Below are 17,489 nucleotides of genomic sequence, written 5' to 3' on the forward strand. Positions count from 1 at the left end.
ATGGAATCATCCTATTTCAGACTTTGAATGGCCTGCCATTGTTTCGCAGAGATGTTAAAACGCCTGAACTTGTCAGTTTCCTGTCCAAGCTTTTTTAAGTCCTGTATTAGGGCATCATTGAAAATGTCAATGGCGTCAAATGTCATCTAAGGACAATTTTTTGATTTTCTTTATATATATATATATATATCAATCGCAAAGTTTGCCTGAAGAGAGGGAGCCCACGCAGGTGAGTAAATCTTGCCTTCGATTTTATTGAGGAAAACAACTTGAGCAAAGTAGGTGCTTCCGCCGCATAAGAGAGTCTTGCCTGACGCGTTTCGTGTCATGGACACTTACTCAGAGGCTCAAGGCTCAAACAGCATCTGTCTTGGGCGAATTCATGGCATTACATTTGTACGATAGTCCCCGCCCATGTGGGCGTGGCCACCCCGTGGCCTGTTGGTTAATGTAGTGCCTGTTAACTCCAGTGAGTGAATCTCCCCAAAGAAAGTTCTTTTGCCATTAAAAATCCCCAGTGGGTTGCTGAGGCACTGTCAATGCGCAAGTTGTCGTTTCATTTTCTTCAATGGCATCACCTTACCCCTTCAGCTATTCCGCCGGATTGCGAAACAGCAGGACCACACAGGCGTGCGGCAGGGCTCTCCTCGCGGCCCAGGCACGGCCGCAAACATCAATCGCAAAGTTTGCCTGAAGAGAGGGAGCCCACGCAGGTGAGTAAATCTTGCCTTCGATTTTATTGAGGAAAACAACTTGAGCAAAGTAGGTGCTTCCTAAAAAAAAAAAAAAATAAATAAAAAAAAAAAAAAAAAAAAAAAAATGAAACGACAACTTGCGCATTGACAGTGCCTCAGCAACCCACTGGGGATTTTTAATGGCAAAAGAACTTTCTTTGGGGAGATTCACTCACTGGAGTTAACAGGCACTACATTAACCAACAGGCCACGGGGTGGCCACGCCCACATGGGCGGGGACTATCGTACAAATGTAATGCCATGAATTCGCCCAAGACAGATGCTGTTTGAGCCTTGAGCCTCTGAGGAAGTGTCCACGACACGAAACGCGTCAGGCAAGACTCTCTTATGCGGCGGAAGCACCTACTTTGCTCAAGTTGTTTTCCTCAATAAAATCGAAGGCAAGATTTACTCGCCTGCGTGGGCTCCCTCTCTTCAGGCAAACTTTGCGATTGATATATATATATATATATATATTTTCTTCAAAGATGCCCATGCAATGAGAGGCGCACTCCTCCAGCTGTTAGTTTTCAAAACCTTTTATTTCTATGAAACAGCGCTGCAAATTCGAATTTTATATCCATGTGGCCTGACGCGTTTCAAAGCAGTCGTGCTTCTTCCTCAGAGGCCGTTTGTCAGCACATCAAGTTCAGGGTCCCACAGCTCCTCGCGTTTCTGCATGTATTTATTGGCCTCAGGTGTGCCTCTTCTAGTAGTTTTCGCCATGCCCGCTGGGACTTGTGGTCTCAATACCCCAATTAAACACCTCCAGTGGCTGTGTGCTTGGCAAACCAGTAATGGATTACTCATCGCCCTCCAGTTAGCGTCGAATTTGAAGTTCTGTTCCTCACTCTGGCAACAGCTGCGCCGTACCTTAACCAGACAATGCCGGTAAGACGATCCCCAGCACAGTGTAGGGGGCGGTGCGATCTCTCCGCGGCTGGACTTGCCGCGTGAAATTTTCTTCAAAGATGCCCATGCAATGAGAGGCGCACTCCTCCAGCTGTTAGTTTTCAAAACCTTTTATTTCTATGAAACAGCGCTGCAAATTCGAATTTTATATATATTGGGGTATTGAGACCACAAGTCCCAGCGGGCATGGCGAAAACTACTAGAAGAGGCACACCTGAGGCCAATAAATACATGCAGAAACGCGAGGAGCTGTGGGACCCTGAACTTGATGTGCTGACAAACGGCCTCTGAGGAAGAAGCACGACTGCTTTGAAACGCGTCAGGCCACATGGATATAAATTTCGAATTTGCAGCGCTGTTTCATAGAAATAAAAGGTTTTGAAAACTAACAGCTGGAGGAGTGCGCCTCTCATTGCATGGGCATCTTTGAAGAAAATATATATATATATATATATATATATATATATATATATATATATATATATTTCATCAAAATGCCCCAAAGATTTAGAAGCGCACTCGACATTTTCCTGCCATACGGCGTGAAAGTGCAGCCTGCATTCCTGTTCCACTGTAGTATTAGGTTGCCAACGCCTTTCAGGGTTCCACTACCCCTTCTTCCTGGGCTAAAACAAACAGCATTCAAAGCCTCGCATTTGCATTTCCGGCTTTTATTGGTGAAATCACTGCCCCCAGTGGGCGTCGGTCCGTGCATAAATTACAATGCCTGATGGGACATGGAGTCTCATTGCGAGGGAAAGTATTCTTAAAGTAAGTTCAAATGTACTGATTGCACTATTAAAGTTAATTCTTGCCTTAGTAGGCTGTGTCCCAGGAAGCAGACATAATCTGCAAGGAAGATGTGCTGATCCGGTATTTGAAGGTTCAAAAGCGTCAGCCTCGTTCAGCTGGATAACAGGTCTTACCAGCTGGTTGATGGTGCAGCTTCTCACGGCCAGGACAGCCGTGTCATCATATTTCATCAAAATGCCCCAAAGCTTTAGAAGCGCACTCGACATTTTCCTGCCATATGGCGTGAAAGTGCAGCCTGCATTCCTGTTCCACTGTAGTATTAGGTTGCCAACGCGTTTCAGGGTTCCACTACCCCTTCTTCCTGGGCTAAAACAAACAGCATTCAAAGCCTCGCATTTTCATTTCCGGCTTTTATTGGTGAAATCACTGCCCCCAGTGGGCGTCGCTCCGTGCATAAATTACAATGCCTGATGGGACATGGAGTCTCATTGCGAGGGAAAGTATTCTTAAAGTAAGTTCAAATGTACTGATTGCACTATTAAAGTTAATTGTTGATATGCAGCGCAATGTGCGTGGCCCACTGGGGGCGGTAACTTCAAAACCAGCAGGCAATTAATGATCGGCATTTCTGAGCCACATCCTGTCAGCAACCCATGAGGAAGAGGCTGGAGCATTGAAACGCGTTGGGTTTAAATTAAAGCTAATCTTACCTGAAATATTCTTCGCTGGGTCTTTCATGAGAAAATGAGCCGTAAGGTTTCTGCTGACTGGGAGTGCATCCTTGAAGCCTTGGGCATTTGGAAAACAATATGATATCACGGTTGTCCTGCCGTGAAGGTTTGCACCGTTTCCTGTTAATCAAGGGAAAAGCCACGCGGCAACAGAATTTTGCTACAGCCGCGACCGGCCCAGCCAGTGATGACAATATGACCAGTATGAACGCTTTGGGGCCTACTATAGGTTTATTATGTTTTACGAACACTGCAGAACAACTGAGATGTGGCAAGGAGCCCACTGGGGGCAACAATAACGCCGACCAGGACCACAAGTCCCAGCTTGCTGTTCGATATGCAGCGCAATGTGCGTGGCCCACTGGGGGCGGTAACTTCAAAAGCAGCAGGCAATTAATGATCGGCATTTCTGAGCCACATCCTGTCAGCAACCCATGAGGAAGAGGCTGGAGCCTTGAAACGCGTTGGGTTTAAATTAAAGCTAATCTTACCTGAAATGTTCTTCGCTGGGTCTTTCATGAGAAAATGAGCCGTAAGGCTTCCGCTGACTGGGAGTGCATCCTTGAAGCCTTGGGCATTTGGAAAACAATATATATATAAATATATATATATATATATATATATATATATATATTATCTACTGGCGGTCGCCAGTAGATAGTTATAGTTAGGACCGTGTTTCCATAGGAAATCCGCAACATTCTATTTGGAATGACTTTGACGCCGGTTGACGAATCCTCGCGAAATTTTCAAAATAGGTGTGGCGCTCCGCTCCGCTCCTACCCTGAAAGTCTCGGGGGGGGGGGGGGATTCGTCAAGCGGGGGCTGAGAAAAAAGGGGGGTCCCAAAACGCGTTTTCCGCATGCAATTTTCCATAGGGACCTTTAGTCCAAGGTACAGCCCGAACGGCTGAACAGAATTACTTGAAATTTGGCAGAGAGGTAGTCCTCAGCTCAGGGATGTGCCTTTTGCATATATGGAGTCAATCTGTTCAGTAGTTCCTGAGAAAATCAAAAGTAAAATCATATATATATGTGGGCAGAGCCTAACCACACATCTCATCCTGAGATCTGATTGGCTATCAGCACTTCATCCAAGAAGTGTTGGCAGCCATCTTGTGACCAATATACATAATAGCACCTCTTTAAAAAGCATTGCAGTTAATAGAAGGTTTTAAGACTTTAGTTACATTATAAATCATTTATTGATGGTACCATACTCATTTTAGGAATTGTGGTATGTTCTAAGGTGATTTCACCATGTGAAAAAGCCTTCTGCTGGGACATCATGATTGAGAGAAAAATATTTTCTCATGCTTTTCCCACAGAGGTTTGGAAGGTGATCTATAAGCTAAACTGAGAGCTTATTTTCTGTAAATTCACATTATCTTTCTCAGTCATGTGAGAATGAAGTCTGACATTCTCAGTAAAACATGTACATCCAACAAGGGCAGAGACTGTCAGTTGATTCCTTTGTGTTCTACTGCAGCTTCCCAGAGTGTTCCAAAGAACAACTAGAGCGCTAACAGTCCTACTTATGATAAACGTATGGCACACCTGAAGCCATCTTGCTTGGATTAAAGTGGTAACTCTTAACACATTTAATTTAAAAAGGAACAAAATGAGGGGGTTCATTTTTCCATAAAAAGTATGACTAGTGCTTCAGAAAGAAAAATTAGGGCACATTTTGAGTGACTTCTCAAATCCTCTTCTATTTCATTAAAAAATTCTGACATGCAGACTGAAACATGCACTTTCAATACCAGCAGCAGTTTTCCCTGGTGAGCAGTAGCTTTACTACAGTGATCTAATGAGCAAAATGAGTGCTAACATTCTGAATTTATGGCAAATGTGTGACACATCTGAATGCCTTCTTGATGGAATCAAAGTAAAAAACTGAAAGTATTTCCTACTGAGGAGACTGCAGTAAATAAGGAAATTAGGAAACTTCATAACAAATAAGTCTCCCAAGATGGCCACCAGAGACAAAAGAGCCCAAATGTAGCCCAAATATCACCCAGATGTAGCCCAAGTATAGCCCAATGACAGAATGTCCCAGAGTGTTCTTAAAAACAACTAGAGCGCTTACTGTCTTCATTATGACAAAAGTATGGCACACCTGAAGCCATCTTGATTGGAATAAACTGGTAACACTTAAAACATTTAATTTAAAAAGGAACACAATGAGGGGGTTCATTTTGCCATAGAAATTATGATTAATGCTGAAGAAAGAAAATGAGGGCACATTTTGAGTGACTTCTCAAATCCTCTTCTATTTCATTAAAAAATTCTGACATGCAGACTGAAACATGCACTTTTAATACCAGGAGCAGACTTCCATGGTGAACAGTAGTTTTACTACAGTGATCTAATGAGCAACTAGAGTGCTAACATTCTGAATTTATGGCAAATGTGTGACACATCTGAATGCCTTCTTGATGGAATCAAAGTAAAAAACTGAAAGTATTTCCTACTGAGGAGACTGCAGTACATGAGGAAATTAGGAAACTTCATAACAAATAAATCTCCCAAGATGGCCACCAGAGACAAAAGAGCCCAAATGTAGCCCAAAATCACCCAGATGTAGCCCAAATATAGCCCAATGACAGAAGTGTGCAAAACACTTATTATTTTGTGTTTTTGCAGTGTTATATAGTGCAGACTTGTCAGGTATTGGAGTGCTTTACATGAGCATTGGTTACATCACACAAGAACAAATTCATTTTGGTTGTAGACATGGGGAGACTAAGTGATTTGACCAGAATCACAGAATTTCGAGCTGAAGCAGAAACTCCAACCTGGTTCCCCAGTTGCAAAGTCTGCAGTTCTGGAAGTAACACCACATCCTCTCCCCTAAGTGCAACATTTAATCAAGTGGTCAACTGGATAAAAAAACATAAAGATAACAAATAATTTAAAAGTGCTTTGTCGCTATTTGAAAACTCAGAAAATATGTCCTTATTTTAGTCTTTTAGAGCACTAACCATAATTTTGATGCCAATAAGACCCTCTCATATATGTAATTTCTAAAGGAAATGCTCTAGGGATTACAGTTTTGATTACATCAAGATGACGTCAGGTGTTAGCAATTTAGTTGTTCATTAGGATACTGTTGAGAGGCAGAGGCCAGGGGCACAGACTCTGAAAATTGAAGGCAGGTAGCAGGGTGCAAAGGCAACAATTTAACCACACTGAGCAGGCAGGAAGGGCCGTGGCAGCACAACAGACTATGGAGGGCAGTGGAAAGGGGGGCAGGGGCAACAAACCAACAATACAGGACTTGCAAGAGAGGCTGTGGCAATGTAATAGACCATTGTGGGCAGAAGGAAGAGGCAATGGTAGTACAACCATACATGCCAACAGACCCGATTCAGCCAGGAAACGTCCAATGTTTTTAAGCTCAAATGGGCTTTATTTGATCTGTCTCCTGTCTACAATCTCCTCTTTTTCAATGTAACTCAAAGGGGAAAATCAATACCCCAGTTTTTTTCAAAATCTCCCTCTTACCAAGTTCAAAATGTTCGCAATTATGGTACATTGGATCATGGAAGGAAATAGGGTAGGGACATGGACTTGGATAACAGAGGTCAGGAGGGACATGGAGAGGTGCACCAAACTGACCCTGCAGGGCAGGCATCAGGGTTTGCAGCAGCACAATACACCACACAGGGCATGCGAGACGGGAGTGCAGCACAACAATCCATAGAAAGCAAGAGGGAGGGGACAGCACCATGCACATGAACAACAGAGAACAGAGGGGCAAGAGGCAATGGTAGCTAGCTGACCATAATGGACAGACAGGAGAGAAAGCTGCAGCATAACAGACCATAAAAGGCAGGAGGGACGGATCAGGGGCATTACAATGGAACAGACAAGCCAGGAGGGAGGGAGTAGGGGTCTGCACATGTAAACAGAGGGCTGGGGGCAAGGGGGCAGGGCAGGAGCAGCAAGATAGCCATGGAGGTCAGGCAGGATGGGCACTAGAAGCAAGACACACCATGAAGAGCAACAGTGAGACTGTGATGGCATACACACAGACCATGGAGTGAAGGTGGGAGGGGGTCAGGGGCAGCTAACTGACCACACAGGGAAGGTGGGAGGGGCCATGGCAGCACAGAAGACCATGCATGGCAAGTGGGAGGGTTAGTGGCAGCACAATGGCTATGATGGGCAAGAAGGAGGGTGCAGGGGCATGCACAAAGGACGATGGAGGATAGAAGGGAGGGTCAGGACCTGTGCACAGACAAGAAAGTTCAGGGGAAGGGGCCTCACAACAGACCGCACGGGGCAGGCAGGAGGAGCAGTTGCAGCACGACAGACCAGGGAGGGCAGAAGGGTGTGGCAGTACAATGGACCATGTAGGACAGGAGGAAGAGGATAGGGGCATGGCATGTGGACAGGCAGGGTGGAGGTGGCACGGACAGGTTACAGTCATCTGACAATGCTAGGCAGGTGGGAGGGGAGTGGCAGCTCAACAGAACACTCAGAGTAGATAGGAGTGGCAGGTCCATGGAACATGGTGGGCAAAAAGGATAGAGCAGGGGCATGCACAAAGACATCGGAGGGCAGGGGGAAGGAGAATAGGGGCAGCAAGCTAAGCACAGAGTTTAAGCAGGAGGTCAATGATGGGGCATAGAATTGGGCAATGGAGGGCAGGAGGAGTGAACTGGTACATCATACTAAATTGAGGGCAGTGGCAGCACATCAGACCATGCATGGCAGGAGGGAGGAGGCTAGTCCATGGATTCACACAACAGAGGATAGGGAGGAGGGGGATGGGGCAGCAAGCTAACTGTTCAGAGAAGGCGGGTATTAGGAACTTTATTGTTTTTAAAACGTGTGTCTGTGCGAACTACTGAAATATGAACAAGTATGCAGCATAATCTCACTTTTATTCAGGAAGAAGAGGACGTTTGTGACTGTGACTCCGGGCTCACTTGGCAGAAACACCCCCTGACCCTCCACCCCCTATCGCAAAATGTAATGCCCGTGAAAAGGGCAGGTGAACACAGTGTTATATAGAACATAGTCCTGAGAGCACGATTGAAAATGAAAACTAGATATAGTGTATGGTATAAACTATGCACCAAAAAGTGTGATATAAGATGAACCGGGCGTGAAATATAATATGCAATACATTGTGCGCAATGACAGATTCATTGGAGAGCGCGAGATAGCACAGGCACTAGCGCGTGTTATGCGATATGCGCCTTGGAGTGTAATATGCACAGGGCAGTGTTGTGTAACCTAACTAGTCTCTAAAGTTGTAATATAAAATATGTGCTGGGGAGTGTAACGTTGCATATGCACTGTGACAAAGATATGGATCCCAGATAGTAATATGTATGGCATAGCACTGTGCGTTATAACATAGGCATCGAGGAAGGCAGGTTAGATGGGGCAATATAACCCGTGCGAAGACAAGTGTGGCATGACATATTCACGGGGTGGTGTTACAGTGCACATGGGCTAGAGAGTGTCATAGCATATACACTAGCTAGTGGAATACAACACAGAGGTGTGTGGCACTCAGCAGGCAATGGTGGGTGTAACACAGCATTGGGCTCTGCCAGGAGCGCGCTGTGACTCTCAAGTGATGTTCGTCCCCTTTCCAGAGTTTAAAATAAAAAGTATTACACATCCGGCAGTGGATGTGTGTTTTATTAACCGTGAGGGGGGTTTCTTGCATAGTTTTGGTCGAATTTTTGTCGAATCCCCTTTGAATGGCTTGGTGTGCCTGTGTATTAAATGTGCCTGTCAATAGCTACCCATGTTTGTATAAATAAATGACAAGGTTGTCTACCGGGATTAGGCACGGTAGGGCATCAGACATGTCAGAGCTTCACTAGTGGTGTAAATACATTCCACGTGGATTCATGTATGCATAGTCGCCTTTTAATGAATATCACGCAAATCGTCATGGTGATAGGTACGTACGGTTTGTCCAGCATGTCCTAGGTGTGTCTATAAATATATATATTTTTTAAAAATAATAAAAAACAGTGGCCGGCCCTCGGGATTGAGGTCAAGAAAATATAATTAAGAGACAGGCCCTGGGGGATGGGGTCATCAGGGCCAATAAATTAGAATAAGAAGGGGAACCACACAGCCCCCCTTCTTAAAAAATTAAAATAAATAAAAGACTGGCATCGCGCCGGAGGCCACGCCCCCTCCTTGCAGCACACTGCAAACGTGCCCCCTGGCGAGTTGTAAGTTGGGGAATTAATTCCTCTTCAACACTGAGGGTCCCTGAGGGCCAACTAGCCCAACAGGCATCTCCAGTATGCACCAGGGAGCTGCGCTGCAGACAGGTGTTCTGAGGCCAAGCCCCTTTTTACACCTCTCTGCAACGCAGCTCTGTGGCGCTTACTGGAGGTACCTAGTGGTCTAGTTTGACCCTAGGGACCCTTAGGATTCAAGGGGACTTAATCTCTCAATTTAGAACAGCCACAGGGCGCGTTTACACAGTGGTGAAGGGAGGGGACGGGGCCTGAGGTGACGTGTGCAAACACGCACTATGGCACGTTTTAAATTGGGGATATAATTTCCCTTCAATACTGAGGGCCCCTGGGGGCTAACTAGCCCACCAAGTGCTTCCAGTAAGCGCCACTGAGCTGCATTGCAGAGAGGTGGTCCAGGCTGTGCCACTTTTTACACCTCTCTGCAATGCAGCTCTGTGGCACTTACTGGAGGTACCTAGTGGGCTAGTTGGACCCTAGGGACCCTCAGGATTCAAATGAACTTAATCTCCCAACTAAAAACGGACACAGGGCGTGTTTACACAGTGGTGAAGGGAGGGGACGGGGCCTGAGTTAACGTGTGCAAAAACGCCCTGTGGCCTGTTTTAAGAGGTAGTTTTAATCCCCCTGCCCTATTATATACTAGGGGCTTACAGAGGAGGTCATGCTAATCACAGGGGGACCCCAACGCATAGTGTTCCCTAGTGTATGTAGGTGTTTTCACTGTATTCTAAGTGTCTTTTAACATAGCACTGGCTCTAGGACTGGTTAGTCAGACTCAGTTACCACCAGTATCCGTCTGAAAAAGTTGAGGGTACAGGATGATTTTGCAACAAGGCTTCTTTCTGCTCTTCTTTTTGTTCTTTCTGCACGTTATCCTTCTTCCTGCACTTTTCTTCGTCTTTGAGGACTTCTGTTGCTTCTTTCTGCACTTCTTTTTTTTCTTTCTGTGCATTTTTTCTTCTTTCTTCACATGTCCTATCTCTGTAGGTATAGTTAGAAATTAGCATTTAAAAAACCTTTGAAATTCACAGAAAAAAAACATAGGTTTCAGGCACGTTATAGTTAGGAATTAGCATTTAAAAAACCTCAGGAATTCACTGAAAAACCATAGGTTTCAGGGGTGTTATAGTTAGCTGGACTTTTCACTTGTACAAAACCATTGAAATTCCCCCGTTATAGTTAGTTCAGCTAACTATAACTCGCGCGCCCGCAATGCACTGCTGATGACGTCACATATTACATCACTCATGACATGGTCAGTGACATCACTCATGACATCACTGATGACATCTCAAATGACATCACTGATGACATCACTGATGACATCATCCTTGTGATAGAGTGGCAGACCTCCTCTCACCCCAATATAACCTTTGATACACACATTCAAAAATAGAGACTAACATTTTCAAAACAATGGACATACCAATACCAGTTACAACAACCTCTTCAGTAATTCTAAGATCCACATACACATCCACTCATTCACCAACAGTCCTATACAGTCACTCATACATGTACTCACTCATCATATGTACTCATACACCTATACATCCTGTTACACAATGCCACTCATCCATAGAGTTACTCACACACATAGTCACTCATGCTAATAAAGAATCAAACATACATTTACTTGCATATACAGTTATACACACACCACCACACTTACTTCTACGGAAACTTGCACATACTTAGTCTTTTAAACAATCACTTATAGAAACACATACTTATTCATACAGGAACTCTTTCAATCTCTCACTCTCACATATACTCACTTATAAACAACAATAGTCACATATACTAGTTTATAACATATGTAGTTACTTATGAAGACACTATTGAGACAGTCATTCACTCACTAACACACCCTTACACACACTCATCCACCTATACAGTCCTGCACACATGCTGTCTTCAACACATACAAACAGTGAGTCACTCATTCATGCACCTATGCACTACGTAATACCCCCCACCGAACCATGCAGACACTCAGACTGATACTCAAAAAACCAACTAATAACCTATATAGACACCCATGTAGCTACTCACCAACCCATGCAGCCACTTATACACAAAGTGAGAGACTGATACAGATATTTACATATTTAAACATTACTCACTAAGCCATGTATTCACTATGATACACTTAATCAGTCAGTTACACAATCAATTTTTCAAAAACAAATCATCCATTTAGACACTTATATACCCATTTATTCTTCCATCGACCTTGAGATATACATATATAAAACATATTTAATTTTCAGAAAAACACACATTCACTGGATGATGTCATCAGTGATGTCATTTGAGATGTCATCAGTGATGTCATGAGTGATGTCACTGACCATGTCATGAGTGATGTAATATGTGACGTCATCAGCAGTGCATTGCGGGCGCGCGAGTTATAGTTAGCTGAACTAACTATAACGGGGGAATTTCAATGGTTTTGTACAAGTGAAAAGTCCAGCTAACTATAACACCCCTGAAACCTATGGTTTTTTCAGTGAATTTCTGAGGTTTTTTAAATGCTAATTCCTAACTATAACGTGCCTGAAACCTATGGTTTTTTCTGTGAATATATATATATATATATATATATATATATATATATATATATATATATATACTTTTTAGTGCCTGCAAAACTTAGAAGCAGATACAAATATTATTCTTAGAAGTATTGCGGCTGTTCCTGGAGATGCAGAAACCAAGTGCTACTACAAGCTCACTGGAATGCCAAGGGCCTGCATTTTAGGCTTTGAGTTTCAAGGTATAGTGGGTCAAATTGTCTAGGGGTAGTCTTGGAGGTGGGTTTGGGGGGGTAGACTTTGCATCACAAAATAACCCCTATTAGAAGCCGGGGCAAACAAGTGGAAATTAATTGATTTCCCCTACAAACCAAAGCATTGCATGTATGCTGCAGTGCACAGCACAGATCACATACGTCAGACCGGTTTGCAATTCTCTATGCATTGGAATTTGTGTTGGAATCGTGTGCCTCCAGTACAAATCCTATGCCAGACAGTTCTCACTCTGCTCTGTGCCTCGGTAGAAGGCTGTGCATCACCCAAGGCAGCCTCTTTGCATGTCTGCCCAGAAGATGACACCAGCAGCTGGCCAATCTTTCTAGAAATGGTGCTGAGCTCTGGTTTCCCTTTCACACAACACAGTGCAGCAACTTTGTATGCTTAGCTTCTTGAAAACTTGGTGAATCCGGTCATAAGGTTGCCAGAATCTGAAAATAAGGCGCAGGTTGTCAAGTGGGTAGGGCGCCCTGGACTTTCGGCCCTACAGCCTTTATTTTAACCTTTTGATGAGGTTTACTTGATTAGCATATATGAGGCAGAGAGCCCCACTGAATCCTCGGGTCTCCGGTACTCATCAAACCCCATTAGTCAACTATAGATTACTAATTGTATTTTGGTCTGTTTATTTACGGTTCTTGTACTGCTCATCCAGGAAACTCTTGCTTTGAAATCGCAGATACGAAGAACTAGAGTGAAGGGGTAAAGGGACAAAGAGAAACCTTTGAAGCTCTACAAAAATTCACAAGAATAGGCTTGCTAGGCAGATCAAGAGAAATGGGAGGCCTGTGGTGTATATTGCATGATTGAAGTGTCCCACTCAACTTAAAATAATCTTTGAATTCCTCCATCCCTTAAATTGGCAGCTCAATTAATTAGTGAATCTTATCTTATTCCAGCCGCCATGCTCAACTCGCCATGGGTAGAAAACGCATCACGGCTGAGTGACACCATCACCAGTTCAGCGCACAGCACCAGGATGGTCACCATTTTATGAGGAGGCTTCATTTTGTTGAACGTCCTCCTTGGAGCACCCTGGGTTTCACCTTCTACACCCTATCTCCTGCACTCGCCCAGAGCTCTCTCCTATGTCAATGTGATCATCTTCTGTGCCTCCCATGGTGGACCTCCATTCCACAACAGCGTCTGTCTAGGAGGCCAGTTCTTTGGCGCAACCTTTATCGACCCTGGTTCACTCTCTCCTTCATGCCTCACTGGTGCGACTGTAGTTACTGTGAGTTTTACCGACTCCATTCACACTGATTGAAATCCCCTCGACCCACCAAAGCAGTAGGTTACAGTTGTGTCTCCTGCTCTGCCAGTCGCCTCTTCCTTCCTTGCATCCTGAGGGTTCTGCAATGTGTGACTTGCGTGAGGTCAGAAATCAACTGGGAGAGGCAGGATAGATTCGCCAGTGATCACCTGCCAGTTGCGGTCCTCATTTATCGTTTGTTCTTTGAATGAACTTCTCGAGCTAACACCACAAAGTCTTTGAGTCTTCGGTTATCACTGGCTCCTGCAGGGACTTAACAGCGAAACACCTCCAAGTTCTTGTAGTCAAAATCCCTGGGACTCTCTACCTTTCAGGTTCTGGAAATCTCACTACTGACTCACCTTCAGAGCCCTTAGCCTCAGACAGAAATAGATGCGACACAGAACCTCTAAAGATCCAAGCAACAAGGTGAAGTGCTACCAGGTGGAATGCTCTCCCAAATCTGAATCCCCAAAAATGCTGCAACTCAAAATTGAGCAGAGACTTTTAAACCACAGTTATGCAGTCCAACGACAACTTATTCAAAAGAAATGTGGATGTTCTAGGGTCAAGGAGTGCTTTTAGGTAGGAGCGCTGTGTGGCCTGGACACCTGCCCCTACAAAATGAGGTGTGCTAGAGGTCATGAGTTGAAATCCCTGCAAGGAATACACCACCTTTTATCCATCAGTAGGTCAGTAAATTCAGTACCATGAATTGGCTAATGAGAACATCTGTGTTTAAAGTTCTTCAAAACAGAAGTCCAGTATTTAGTACTATGCATAGCACTAGTAACTCATATTCCTGCTGCGCAATAAAAGTTTATTAATTTCTGCTTTCATTCAAAATAACAAAGACAAAAGCCCTTCCATATTTTTGGGTATAAACATTACAAAATACTGTGACTAATTAAATAATCCTACGGATGTGCTGTTGAAGCCTATTTTGCACCTGACAAGGTGTCTGATGTTGCTTCTCTTTCCAGATTATTTTTGACAGAATGACATTTACAGCTGACTTGTCTCTTTTTAGTGGAGCTAAATATGACTTTTTATAGTTGCTTCTTTTCTGTAATGTCACAAAAAAGCAAAGCAAATGAGGGCTTGGGATGCTGCAGAGTGGCTATTAGTGGTTCAGATTGATTCAAGCGTTTTTGTTCATCATGTTTTTGGTGCCTAGCGAGATTTGAAGGAGGGAGGTTTAGTCAGAAGAAAATGAAAGCTTGACACTAAGTAAAGCCAATGGCATTGGAGTATAGGCCGATAAGAAGGTGTTGGCTTACCTGTCTTGTGATCAATAGCTATCCATGCTTAAATCATGCAGGACATCTGCTTGATAATATAACATATCTGCTGGTGGCTCTTTCTGCAGGATCTACATCACCGTCTGGACCAAGCCCGCTTCACGCCACCCCTCGAAGATGCCAAGTTCCACTATGGCTTTAACTCCAACCACTTGCAGAAGGTTGTTTCCCACTGGAGGTATCAGTTTGATTGGAAGAAGCAGGTGGAAGTGCTCAATGCCTACCCACACTTCAAGACCACTATCGAAGGTGAGGGCTGCGCATATCATGGGTGACGCAAGAATGCTTCTGCCTTGAGAAGCCGGAGTGTACCAATGGCACTAGTAATGATTAAAGATGGGAGGGGATCACTTTAAAGAAATGCTCTACTGTTTTTTTGGTAATGTTTTTATTGAGCAGTTGTGCAGCAAACATAACAGCACTGTGGCAGTGCCACACACGGGGGCATAGCAAAGCAGAAATAAGTACAAATTCCCCGACGAATAAACACCAAGTTGTCAATGAATGCTTAAAACGGATCCATGCAGCAATATGCTTGAGAGCCAAAAGGAACCCATTGCAGTACATGAAGCCGGCTCTGCACTCATCCCTGGTTCCGGGGAATGACCAGTAGGTTGTTGGGAATAAGTTACATTTGTTAAACTAAGCATCAATGGAAAAACAAATACAAAACAATGTTTCTCCACACAGAAATGGCATGTCATATACCGTAAATGATCCCACAACTAGAACGTGAGTGCCAGCCTGTCAACGGGCAAGAAGCTATGCCCTGTGCATGTGTTGTGTATATCGTATGAGGGACGTCTGGGGAGGGCTAGGGGAGGCCAGTTAATAAAAAAGAAAAGGGGAGCAGGCGGAGTTGAGCCGTGTCTGAGAGCCACGGGGACTCTGGTATGGAAGCCCTGGGAGGTATCGTCCACTAACAGCAGATAGTCGCGTAGAGGCTGCCATATGGTTTTCGGCCTGGATGTTGGGGGCTGTAAAGAGGCGTATAACTCGCTGGTGGTGTCACAATATACTAAGCTGCGAGCCAGACCGTGACCGATGGTGGGGCCCCTCTACCCCAGTGCAATGCGACTTCGCGATTCGCAAGAAAAAGGGCCAGAGCAGTGATGCCCCAAGCACTTTTCGGGAGGTCATGTTCGTAGCCTAACAACGCCGATAGTGGGTCTGGGACGGGATCGATGTCAGTCATCTGGGCCTGGCGAGTGAAGACCTCCCACCAATATGATGCAATGTGTCTACACGTCCATGCCAAGTGTATAAAGTCTGCTCCCATAAGATGGCATTGGGGGCAATCAGGATTTTGTGTGGTTGAACCCATGCTGATCGTTAGGTGTGATGTAGACTCAGAGCAAAAACGCGTATAAGTTTGTGGCAATAATTAAGTGAAACGAGGCACGTTTGTGTGCAGCAGGCAGTCCATATCTTGTTGGTCAATTGGTGGCCAAGTTATGCCTCCTAGTAGCCCCTGAGTTTCACATCCTGGGCAGGTATTAAGGCCACGTATGCCTGATGAAGTTTCGCGACAAGGCGACCCCAGTTATCGTCATCAAGAAATATTTATTTGATATTACTCGCTACTTACTCCTGAAGAAGCATCTCGGCGCTGCACTGCACGAGAAGAGAAAAGGAGAGAGTCTAAAACAGGCAAGTCTTAAGCCCCTTCTTGAAGGAAGGGAAGCCTGGGCAAGAGGGAAGGCTAAGCGGAAGTTTGTTCCAGTGATACAGGGCAGTGTAGAAGAAGGATCTGCCCCCGTATCTTGAGGTGCGGATGTGAGGAATCACCAAAAGCTCCTTGTCCGACCATCTCAGACATCTTGAATAAAGGTAAGGATTTAGCTGAGATGACACATAAGCTGGCTGTGGCTTAAAAAGAGCTTTACGTGTCAGACAACAGAGTTCAAAGATGACACGCTTCTGAATAGGAATCATTAGAGTTAGGGGGTGAATTTGTACGGCACAGAAATGTTATACTTCTATATTGAGGTACATATTTCAACATTGTATAAGCCTTGAGTCTAGAACATATGATATTAGATGGGTGTAGACCTTAAAATTAAGAAACCTGATCTCCGCATAATCAGTGACAGAATTCGGAGGTTCAAAAAGTATACACTTAAATACATAATTTGCATGATACTTATCATAAAGTTACTAATGTTCAAGACATTTGAGCACTCATTAACCCTAGTGGTCTCTTGGCAAGAATCGTTGGATAAGATCGAATGAAAGCAAGTTAAGGGCTAAAAAGGAAGGTCTTAAGCTTTTTTCTAAAACAAGTTAAGACAGTATTCACCCTCAGGAGTTTGAGGGAGCTGGATCCATTAAAAAGCTGGCAAGTAAGAAAACTACTTCCCATTGGAGAAAGCTTTCCGGATATGCGTAACAACCAAAAGAATGAAATTGGAAGAATGAAGCAGCCGAGTTGGCGGTACGATTTAAAGTTTGATTTCCAAAATAAAGGAGCATCTCTGTGAAGACGTGTGTACAGTGCACATAGATTTGAAAACGATCCTTTTGAAAAGGGAAAGCCGGAGATTTTATGCAAAATTTACTTTGCTGAGGCTCACCTTGGAGCTTGAACAATAGCTCGGGCCAATTGAATTTGAACAGCTAGCAGTCTGTTACGTCAGTTAGTGTCACTTTAGATACTGCACCATATAAGGAGTTGCAGTAGTCTAAGCGTGATCCAATTACCACTGAGACTAAGCTTCTCTGAGAATCCATGATTAGGAGATTAAGGATAGGC

The 17,489-nt window shown here is 44.2% G+C and overlaps 1 protein-coding gene across 1 annotated transcript in view; it reads left to right on the plus strand.

Moving 5' to 3' along the window:
• Positions 1 to 17,489, plus strand: part of LOC146816491 (epoxide hydrolase 1-like) — a 172,224-nt gene that overhangs the window by 106,821 nt on the left and 47,914 nt on the right. The window contains exon 3 of the mRNA XM_085610344.1: positions 14,806 to 14,986. Within this exon, the coding sequence (XP_085466470.1) occupies positions 14,806 to 14,986 (181 nt within the window). The remainder of the gene's footprint in view (positions 1 to 14,805; positions 14,987 to 17,489) is intronic.

This window comes from Triturus cristatus, chromosome 6 (genome assembly GCF_964204655.1).
Source record: "Triturus cristatus chromosome 6, aTriCri1.1, whole genome shotgun sequence".
NCBI lineage: Eukaryota > Metazoa > Chordata > Amphibia > Caudata > Salamandridae > Triturus > Triturus cristatus.